This window comes from Pollachius pollachius (genome assembly GCF_949987615.1).
Source record: "Pollachius pollachius genome assembly, chromosome: 6".
NCBI lineage: Eukaryota > Metazoa > Chordata > Actinopteri > Gadiformes > Gadidae > Pollachius > Pollachius pollachius.
The window spans coordinates 21091921-21103234 of record NC_136939.1 but is presented as its reverse complement, the minus strand read 5'-3'; the positions used below and the strand labels follow the sequence as shown (position 1 = coordinate 21103234).

Sequence of the window (11314 nt, the reverse complement as noted above, 5' to 3'; positions counted from 1 at the left end):
ATACACCCACACACAAATTTAAACATTGCATGTAAGCACATACAGAAACAATCCGACGTTGGTGGGGGGAAACGCACACACTCACACACACAAACACACACACACACACACACACACACAAAAAAAACACATATTGGCAATGTACTGACACAGATAAAAGAACACATTCAACAGTGGCAAGACTCAGGAAGCTGGAGTTTCAGAGAGATACAATTCATGACACACCTCTGTCACTCGACCTTGACACACCACTTTGTGCAATCTGTGTTTACATTGGTGTTCAGAGAGTTCAAACGCAAAATAACGCCTATGCCTTTCTATGCATTTTACTGGATTATTTTCTTGTTTCGCAGTGACTTCTATAAAAACTCAACACATTAAAAAACCTAACACTAGATGTACAAAAGTGAAACATGCCAAAAGTATGACTAAAGGATGACTTCCTGGGATTCAATGAAAATGTAAGAGCACATATGAAGCAAGGCTTTCAACAGGGACAAGTCTTTGGCATGTTCTGTTAGCTACAAGGACTGGTTCCACGATAACGTTCAGTAAGACATAATGTTGGGTGTTTGTCCTTGCACTTTGTAGCAGGAGAGCTTGATTTTTTCTGTAATGGTCTGTATTATACTATATGATCTTAGTTTGATTCAACTTTTGCAAACTAGAAAGATAGAAGTGGATATAAAGAGAGAGAGTAAGAGAGAGTGAGAGAGAGAGAGAGACAGAGAGGGGGGGACAGAAAGATAGAGAGAGAGAAGAGGGAGAGAAAGAGACAGAGAGAGGAAGAGAAGAGAAGAGAGAGAGAGAGATAGAGAGAGGGAGAGAGAGAGAGAGAGGGGGAGAGGGACAGAGAGAGAGAGAGACAGAGAGAGAGAGAGAGAGAGAGAGAGAGGGAGAGAGAGAGAGAGGGACAGTGAGAGAGAGGGAGAGAGAGAAAGAGGGACAGAGAGAGAGAGAGAGAGAGAGAGAGAGAGACAGAGAGACAGAGAGACAGAGAGAGAGAGAGAGAGAGAGAGAGAGAGAGAGAGACACTCAGGCTATGGGTACAGGCTGATCTTCCTCCTGAGGCGCCTGAAGTCCCCCTGACTCAGTGAGGAAGAAAGTGAGGGTACCCTGCTGGACGGGTCATACACTTGCATAAACACATTCAAACAGAAAGGCCGGACCCCAAGTACACTTCTACAGCTGCCAAACAGTAAAGGAAATTACCGGTGTTGAGACCATTGAACCATCTCTCCTGCTTCACCCAAACATCCAATTTTTGATGCCAATATTATTTAAAAAAAACCACCTTGTTGTGCCGATTCTGCCGAACAGAATTAGCATGAGCACACCTGCTACAAACTGATATATTTTATATGTCATATATATGAAATAAAATATTACATGTTAACTTTTGTGGCGCTCGCACATAAAAGCTCCAGTCTAAAAAAAGTCCTTTTGAAGAATGAAAATCGCTAATCGCTGATGTCTTCGTGAAGCCGAGATAGTCGGTTGCGAAGGCCCAGACCGGCTTTTGACCTCAAAAATTATGAAAATACCTATCCTCTAAAAGATTGCCCAGGACTAATGAAAAAGAGATTTGTCTACAGAGCGGCCTGCCATCTTGGGACCAGCGCAGATGGCTAGCAGTAAGACGGACCCCCGGGGGACACTGTGGCTGGGGTCAGGTCACGGCTGCACGGGGTCACCGCGCCACGCCGTTGTGTGAACCAACACAAACGCTGGCGCGCTCTCGTTTCCAACACCTCTGGTTACGTCAACTAGAGCTTCAACACCATGCACACTACTAGCCTGGAAAGGCTCGGAGGGAGCGAGCATGGTTCAACCCTGTACGATACTATACACTGCACTATACTATGCATGTGCGTGTGCGTGCGTGTGTGTGTGTATGTGTGTGTTTGTGTGCTTGTGTGTGCGCGGCGTGCGTGTGCATGGGTGTGTGTTATGTAATGCCCAGGTGGCGCTTGTTGCCCTGAAAGAAAGAAACAAGCTATTTCCAAGGGAACAGCCTCCTTCAGCACAGCAGGTCTCTTTGCCCCGCACACGCACACACGCACACAAGCACGCACGCACGCACACACACACACACACACGCACACATGGACACAAACACACACACACACAAGCACACACATACACACTTCAAACGTACTCAAGTGCTCATGCATACATATAAACAAATGTACACACACACACACACACACACACACACACGTACACACACATAATACAATACACACTGCCATGTCCAGACACAGGGACAAAAACATAAAACTGCTGGCTACGTCATCGCTCCTCTGTCTGGCTCGGTGAGGAGGGGGGGAGAGGAGGAATAGTAACGCAGAAATAGAGCGCTACAGAGGAAGAGAGCAGCTAGTAGGACTACAGGAGAGACCAGCCCCTCAGACTCTGGGTGGAGGGAGAGAGGAGCCGGAGAGCAGCTAGTAGGACTACAGGAGAGACCAGCCCCTCAGACTCTGGGTGGAGGGAGAGAGGAGACGGAGAACAGCTAGTAGGACTACAGGAGAGACCAGCCCCTCAGACTCTGGGTGGAGGGAGAGAGGAGCCGGAGAGCAGCTAGTAGGACTACAGGAGAGACCAGCCCCTCAGACTCTGGGTGGAGGGAGAGAGGAGCCGGAGAACAGCTAGTAGGACTACAGGAGAGACCAGCCCCTCAGACTCTGGGTGGAGGGAGAGAGGAGCCGGAGAGCAGCTAGTAGGACTACAGGAGAGACCAGCCCCTCAGACTCTGGGTGGAGGGAGAGAGGAGCCGGAGAGCAGCTAGTAGGACTACAGGAGAGACCAGCCCCTCAGACTCTGGGTGGAGGGAGAGAGGTAGGGGGAGGAGGACAGACACGTGAACACTGATTCAAAACCTTCTTACCTCAACACATCTAGTCAACAGTATCTCGTCGCCCAAGAGGATGCTTTTTATATACCATCCTGGGTCCTGTACAGCATCATGCTGATGAAGCAACAACAGCACCTCTTATCTGCAGGTGTGTGTGTGTGTGTGTGTGTGTGTGTCTCTCTCTCTCTCTCTCTCTCTCTAACTTGCTCCCTCCTCCCCTCCGAAACGCTGACTTGGGATGAGTTCCTAAGGTTCTCGTATGGACTTGCACACAAGTAGCAAGGAAAATCTCAAGCTGACCCGGGATCAGTTCATTAGTCTCATTAAATCCAACAGAGCACTTGGAAATGGAACGACAGCGATGGTGGCACAGGTTTGATGCAACACTGCCCCCTATAGGCTCAAATGGGAAATAAACGGGATAGCCGATCCGATAAACACGTTCCGCAGAGGCGTAGCTGTAGGACAAACACCGGTGTGAACAGTAGGGTTGTTCCTGCTTCTTGCACCAGGGCATGGTTAGGTTAAAGGTAAGGGTGGTAGACTCAACTAGTGAGGATATGTCTATGCCTTCGTACATTAAAAAAAAAAAAAAAATTATTAATGTCATGGCCAAAAACTCAATAGTGATGTTGGCAAATTGAAGCATTCCAATTGGTTGGAACACGTTGTTAGTTTATAATTTGTAAATGAGTTAGTTTCATCTTTGGGATGTATGGGGATTCATTTTTTGTAGAGCCTCAACTCTGAAAGCAAGAAGAAAGCGTGTCTCTCTGTAGCTCGGCAAACAAGCAAGTTGTTCTCCCCAAATGAAGGAGGAAACAGGCACATCCAACCCACGCTCTCCATTTCAATTTAGCATGAGTGTGTGGTGGTAATGTCCAGGAGGAAGGCCACTGCTCAGCCCTCCACCCCGAGCACCCCTCAGACGCCTCAGAGCCCCCCCAGCGCAGGCTCAGCCCCTTGAACAACTCCCTGTCCACCAAATCCCTTACTGGCATGTTGTCCAGAGAATAACCCCTGTAGCGCTGCTTTTAATTGAAACGGACATGTATGCTGTACGACAACTCCATGTGCGTTGGACGATGGGTTGTAGGCAATGTGCCGGTTAACGGCAGTCTGTGCGTGTACTGTAGGGGCTGTTTGTGTGGGTTTGGGTGACAGACCCTCTTTGTACTGTTGGTATGCAGTATTTTATTGTAACAGCAGATGCTGTATGTGTCTAAGACACCTTTCCTTGGGGGCAATACCGTCTCATTTGATTGATCTTATCTCAAGATCCTTGGCACTTGCTCTATCTGGAGGAGGGGCTGCTGGTCCACTTATCCATGATTAGTGTTTGATCATTTGTGTCATTGAAAATTGTGTTGCACACATTCTACTGACAAGCATAGGTTCTTTGCATCTTCGAACATTTTCCCATTTATTTAGCCTTAAAATGAATTATTCAAATTATTCTTAGCCCCCGAAATAAATAATCTCATGCTAAGTGGATTTGGAGGTCAAGTCTAGTGAATAATATAAGTAGTCTACCATAAACAAATAATAGTGTTCTGTTTGTGTGTGGGTGGGTTTGTGTGTGTGTCTGTGTGTGTGTGTGTGTGTGTGTGTGTGTGTGTGTGTGTGTGTGTGTGTGTGTGTGTGTGTGTGTGTTCAGGCACACATACAAATAAGAACACGTACACACCCACGCACAACAAGGACACCTGCCCTCACAGCCAAACAAACACCGACACGGAGATGCACGCCCTCAGAATCCCTCTGATCTAAGGAAGGATCCGGCAAAACGGAAAACGGAAGAGGAAGAAGTGTGCACCAGTTGCTGGTGTTTAAACAGTGATTTGGCAGTAACAGTCTTGAAGGGCTTCACAGGCCACATTTGAGGACACCCCTAGCCCTTAACTCTCCTCTCAAAGGAAATAAGGGATAACACTCCCAAACCCAGAGAAGAACCCCACAAGAGAAGGTTAGATGGTTGGAGCTCAATGTGTGCTGAATGGACGGACAAAATCCACTGCAGGGGAGTGTTGAGAGTTACTAGGGACGGAGGTTGCACTCCAAAAGAAAAACAAATACTTGATTCCTTCAATTCTGAGAATCGATATTAATGGAGTCGACCATGGCTGCAGTCTCCGCTCCCAACTGTGGCACCGGAGCAACGATCACGTTGGGTGAGTGGGAGTTTGTAAACCTATATCTATGTGCTTGATTCATTATATCTGATCCAATTTGGGACACCAAAGACTTGTTTTTTTTCAATTAAATGGAATCAGAGTTAGAGTTGACTCTAACTCTGATTTCAGCGACCGGTTACAACTCAGTGTACGTGACCATCAAATCGTGTGCTGAACAGTTCTAAGCAACAGCCCTGCATCTGCCAAACCAAGCATTTGACCATGTTGTTTGCTGAATGAATTGAATGGTAACACAGGCTTTAGCTGCAGCCAACGACATGACGTCAAACAAACAAAGGATAATGTTGACAATCAAAGACTACAGGAAATACATTAGGAGAGCAAAATAATTGATTGATAGATTGTATGAAGTAATTGCAGATAATAATTTGAATGGTACAGCCCTGAGGTGAAGGAATGTATTTCCTTTTGTTTTGTTTAACAGTCATTGAACCCCCCCACCGCTGTTCCATTACCTCCCCATGCAACAGAAACCATTCAGGATAACCATTTACATGTTTGGCCTTTGAAGCAACTTGGTGTTTTAATATCAGTTTTAAATCTGTGCAATGACCAAAGCCTTGCAGCATGGCATTTGAGGAGAAGGGAACGGCAAAGGTCCGGTATTGGATTAACACTGTGATTGGCTGGACAAGGGCAGGGGAAAGGATCACTATTATTGGCTTCCCTGGGGGGGCACACTGTAAACAGAGCAATACAAGGAATAAGAGAAATATGCAAAGCAGGCTTATCATCAAGGTGTGTTGTCTGTAAGGATTGTTCCAGAATCCCCTCCTGTAATAAAATACACCTGGGGCTAGGACTGTCACAGGGCTAGGCTGTACCAGTCTCAGCTGAAAAGGTACTGGGTTTGATTCCCAATGTCAAAAGCCTAACCGGTAGGCATCCTGTGGTTGGAATTCCCGGGCCACGTCAATCATAAACTGACCAAACTGGGTAGAATTAAGAGTCATACGAACTTATAACAATTATGGTCATACATTTGGGTAATAACTGTACAAAAACATTCAAACAATCATACAACAAACAATAAAACATAACAAACAATGATCCAACGGATGGGAAATCAAGCTGAAGTCCAACACATTGTCTAATGCGAGGACTTCTTATACCGTGGCACAGGTCTCAGAAATGCTGAGATCAGCTCTGCTCAACACATGATGTGTGATGGAAAAATCCATCATGTTGTTTCCCCTTGATCATGTAAGCTCTGTCTCCTATTCCTTGCATTGTCTAGCCACTCTACTTGTTCCTAGCGTTAGCTAACGTTAACCTTTGTACCTGGGGCATACCGGGCACGAGGGAGCAGAGATCCACTTATGTATTCTTTTCCTTGATGAGACTACAGGAAACTCTGTCCTTGACCACCCATAGGATGTCAGTGAAAAGGCATCATCAACAAATGGCAGTTACAGAAACAGAAACATTATGAACACATCATTTTCCCATTACAATCCTAAGCAGGTCTACTTGCTCTTCAGTGGCATGTTTCTGAATCAAATGGAACTGCTACAGGGTTATTAGTGACACACAGCACATATGTGTGAACTAATGTTACACAGAGAGGAACCACCTTGTGGATTTGAGATGCCAGATAAGAATGAATATAGATGAGTGCTGATGAATGGCTGAAATCTACATGCATAATAGAGGGACTTGTTCTACGGTTGTTTCTGGTTCTACTGAGATATTGTTGATGGAAACTGTCAACATTTCCACATGCGAGATCCGAATAGTGGATAGAAACAGCTTTATCTCTAAGGAGACATGAGAAAGCGGACGAAAATAAACCAAAGAATCTGCATCCAAAAAAACTAAACTCTTCATTCTTGAATATAATTTACTATCTATACTTATTAAGGTCAACTGGATTATTTTAAGTCATAAAACAGGTTTGTCTCCAGTCAAGAGCAATCTAGTTTGGATTAATGGCATATATGACATGCTCAGATTGGTTTTAAATGGTATCTTCAAAAAGGCGGTTTGACATAATATTTTATGTTTAAAAATAAATAATTGAACACATAAATTCCAATAAACGACTAAGACATCTGTGGAAGGCTGTAGCATAGCCCTGCACCCAGACACTGGTCCTTTCCTGAAGGGGTGGGCTTGGGTTGGTGTCAAACAGCCTTAGGAGCACTGCAGGGTGGTTGACACTTGGTACGTCTGCCTCTTCATCCTCCTCCTCATCTCCCGAACCATCTGAGAGACGGCCAGAGGGTAACAGCAGCAGACCGTGAGCCAGTCATCACAGATGCTTCCCTGTGTACCCCAAACGAGACACACACACACACACACACACGCACACGCACGCGCACGCAGACGCAGACGCACACGCACGCATTTTTAGCTTTACTACATTAATCAATAGTTGACAATCATGACCCTATTTCACAGGCTTTAAAAATATCACTGTTTGACAAATGAACCTGATATTTATTATCCATCGCTGACTTTAAGAATGTCCCGGAAACCCAGTGAATTTCAGAGCCCTGCTAATACCTTATGTCTACTACTGCTACTACCACTACTACTACTGCTATTACTGCTACTACTACTGCTACTGCTACTACTACTTCTACTACTACTACTACTACTACTACTACTACCGCATAAGCAGCAGAAAAATAAAGCTAGATTTCCTCAAAGGAAATATATATCCAATTGAAAACTATTTATCATTTTCCATTTGATTCCAAATTTTAGGTCCTTTAACGAGCAATATTACATATACAAATATACATATACATATATATATACACACACACAAATATCATATACACATCATCATATATATATATATATATATTTGCAAACATGAGAGTGCACACCAGCACCCACCCACCCGTATCTTGTATCTCTCCCGGATCCCCACGCGCAGCGCGAGGGCGGACCCAGGCAGCATTGGGAGGCAGAGGGTCTCCCCGTACTGGTGGGCCACGCTCATGCCCAGACAGCAGGGGGCTGCGGCCCCCAGCACACCTGCAGGCACACAACGTGCTGTGGTTACTGAGAGGGACGGGGGGGGCACAGGACCACCACGACCCCAACAACAGCCGCCGCAACGGCCCACCAGTAATGACCGGGACAACTGTTCAACAGCATGTTGAGGTGGTCGCCAGAGCCATCCAATGGCCAACGCGCTGATAGTCTTTGCCTTTTTTAACAACAGCATTCAATTAAATGGGCCAGAAAATACATTCACTTACAATTAACGTTTTGAATTTCAAAGAAGGCAAGCCCCCATTAATCACACAGACACACACATACAAACACAAAACTTTGTGCTGTGTTAGTTAGGAAAACAATTGCCTCCCCCCCCCCCCCCCCCCCCCCCCCAGACCCCCACACACAAACACACTCACACAAACACACTCACACACACACACAAACAGTGTTGTGCGAGTTCGGAAGACCATTACACACACACACACACAAACAGTGTTGTGCGAGTTAGGAAGACCATTACACACACACACACACACACACACACACAGTGTTGTGCTAGTGAGTAAGACGATTACACACACACACATGCGCACATACACACACACAGCCTGTGCAGGTTAGGAAGGCCATTGGAGCATCTGCTCAGACCGCCGGGCCTCCTACGCCAAAACACAGCAGCAGAGGTCTGGAGGAGACGAACCATGTTAAAAGGGAGGTTCAGATGATGGATCGAGTGAGTCTGTGTGTGTCTGTGTGTCTGTGTGTGTGTGTGTGTGTGTGTGTGTGTGTGTGTGTGTGTGTGTGTGTGTGTGTGTGTGTGTCCCCTACATGTGGTCTCATCTCCAGAAATGTCGAAAAGTCCAGTGCTCCAGTCGCCACCCGTCTGTGTGATGGTGGTCACGGTTGTCGTGGTGACGCCGAGGCCGGGCTGAGTGAGCACGGGTTCCATCGCCATGGACACCTGCCCCGAGTGCCAATTACCTTGGCCGCGTGCGGCGCAGCACCACTCACAGTCCTCCTCGCTCTCGTCTCTGTCTTTGATGAGGAGACGGTCTGCTCTGGAATGAGAGGGCAATGCAGAATGGGTATTTCGGCAGCTACACTGACACAACGAACAGTCGTCAATCTCTATTGTATAAATGTCTATTTTCAATCTTTATAGACATCAAATGATGTAGGCCTCATAAAAATGTTTGTTGTTTATTGTAGCCCTTTTCAGTTTTATATAGGAGCATGATTAATATAAGTCTCTGCAAGAATGCATAGACTTCTGTACATCTACATAGATGGTGTAGAATGTTGGCCATTATTAATACCATTATCGGATTTTACAGAACAGTTAGTTCTGACCAAATAACTTGATTTGAAAAAAAGGCATTCCATGAGTGCTGCTAGAGTATAAGAGCACAGACAGACAGAAGGTCAGCTGTTACCTTGTTGGAATAACACAAGCCAACAATGTGATTTTAAACCCCCTTATTTCACTCCTTGCCCGATAAATAAATAAATATACAGATAGATGACATGATATAAAGTAGCTGGCCTGCAGTACTCTGCAGAACTGCACAAAGTGTGCAGGAAAATGCTTGTGTTGCTTGGCAACCGACCAGTTCTGGAACTATTTGTGGACAGAGCAAAAAACATGATTTAATAAACAAAGAGGTCATAATGTGTTGTCGCTTATTACTGTTAACTAATAAATGGGGCTTGTAGAACTGTTGCATGAAAGCATGAGAGTGGTTCTAGTGGTCGTAGTGCTGGGAGTGCTGCTCTAATGAACATCAGCCTGGCTGGTATTATCTTAAGCACTCAGCCCGCAGCCTCGTACCTACCAACGAATCACAGGCGTGCTGATATTCTGTATAAAAGCACTCCCTCTAGCGGGATATTGCTTAGAAACTGTACAATACCATCTTGTCCACCGTGTTTATTTACCCTGTTTAAATCTATGAAGACACATTTCCTCTTGAGGAAGAATACGTTCCTATCAATTCACTACTACTGCAACAATAACTGTAGACTTGAACAGTGTAATAAATGTTTTGTCAGGAAACGTTGCATTTCGATTACGAGTTTAGTATTGTCATAACATGGTACCAATTATGAAGAATAACAATAATTGACAGTAACCAATAGAAAAAAAAGAACATAAAATATATATATATATATAAAAATATAAGAGAGAGAGAGAGAGAGAGAGAGAGAGAGAGAGAGAGAGAGAGAGAGAGAGACTTACGTCTGTATGACTGTCTTCTGGTCCATGACTGGACGCTCGTCCCCCTGGCAGGGGCTTATCTGTATGTGTTAGAATGTCATTTTAAATGTGTGTTTGCCTGTGAGCGTTTTTTTTGTTGTTGTTGTGGTCTCTCCAAGTTCAATCGGAGTGTATGAGTAAACACGTGTGTGTGTGTGTGTGTGTGTGTGTGTGTGTGTGTGTGTGTGTGTGTGTGTGTGTGTGTGTGTGTGTGTGTGTGGTTGTGAGGCAAGCCAGGACACGAGGAGTGGTTACAGGTATACAGGGAGTATATCGGGGAGAGAGTCAGAATAGGAGGGGTGGCGGCGGCTGTGTGTGTGTGTGTGTGTGTGTGTGTGTGTGTGTGTGTGTGTGTGTGTGTGTGTGTGTGTGTGGTAGTAGGGAGAACTCCCCACTGAGGTGGTTTGTGACGGGGAGATAAAGCGGTGGTGTGACGGCTGAGAGGGGCTGTTCTGTGGAGATAAACACTTCCCCACGCCGCCGCCACAGCGACGCATGCTGATGCGCTGACACAAGAGGAAGCACGCATGTACCAGCCTGCTGTCCCGAGGAGCAGCAGGGAGGTCTGCCAGGTACAACGGCAAACACACACACAGAAAGGGGCTGTCAATGAGGCTGTGTCTAAATGAGGCTTGAACAACATACACTATGGAAGACAATCATTTATCCATTCGACTCTCACACTCACACATAGGGTGAGGCGTCTCTCAAATGTAAGCGAGCGAGAGTTGGGGTGCGATGAGGGTGTGTCTCAGACACACACCTCCTCAAGAAGGTTCATGAAGTCGGGAAGAGGTATCAGTTCACATCCCTGAACAAAATATCATCCGTTTTTTGTAAAAAAAAAAAATATATAGGGTTTGCCTAACACAATGCACACATCACACACACACACACACACACACACACACGTTCAGTAATTCATTTCTAAACCTTACAAATTAATATTACTAGTAACCCTTTAAGATAAATTAACGACATATACATGCAGACAGAGCACCACGACTGCATGCATCAGGGCATTCGAGGTATCTGTTCTTTCTAGAACAGAGCGGC

The 11314-nt window shown here is 45.5% G+C and overlaps 1 protein-coding gene across 2 annotated transcripts; it reads right to left on the bottom strand.

The window, feature by feature from the left end:
• Nucleotides 1-5561: 5561 nt before the first annotated feature.
• plac8l1 (PLAC8 like 1) lies at nucleotides 5562-10395 on the bottom strand. 2 transcript variants are annotated; one of them, XM_079738374.1, is made up of 4 exons: nucleotides 10241-10395; nucleotides 8833-9062; nucleotides 7901-8037; nucleotides 5562-7317 (listed from the first exon to the last, which is right to left on the bottom strand). In XM_079738374.1, exons 1-4 carry the CDS (start codon nucleotides 10264-10266, stop codon nucleotides 7186-7188), a joined length of 525 nt encoding a protein of 174 aa, XP_079594500.1. In that variant the 5' UTR covers nucleotides 10267-10395; the 3' UTR covers nucleotides 5562-7185. The 2 variants fall into 2 exon arrangements, with proteins under 2 accessions (XP_079594500.1, XP_079594501.1); XM_079738375.1 differs by having other exon boundaries at nucleotides 5562-7257.
• Nucleotides 10396-11314: the final 919 nt, after the last annotated feature.

Coding starts and splice junctions, on each gene's coding strand:
- plac8l1 (XM_079738374.1), bottom strand. CDS start 10,266: ATGGACCAGAAGACAGTCATACAGAC. Junction 8,038..8,832: donor TTCTGGAGATGAGACCACAT/GTAGGGGACACA, acceptor GTGTGCCTGCAG/GTGTGCTGGGGGCCGCAGCC. Junction 7,318..7,900: donor GGGAGAGATACAAGATACGG/GTGGGTGGGTGC, acceptor TGGGGTACACAG/GGAAGCATCTGTGATGACTG.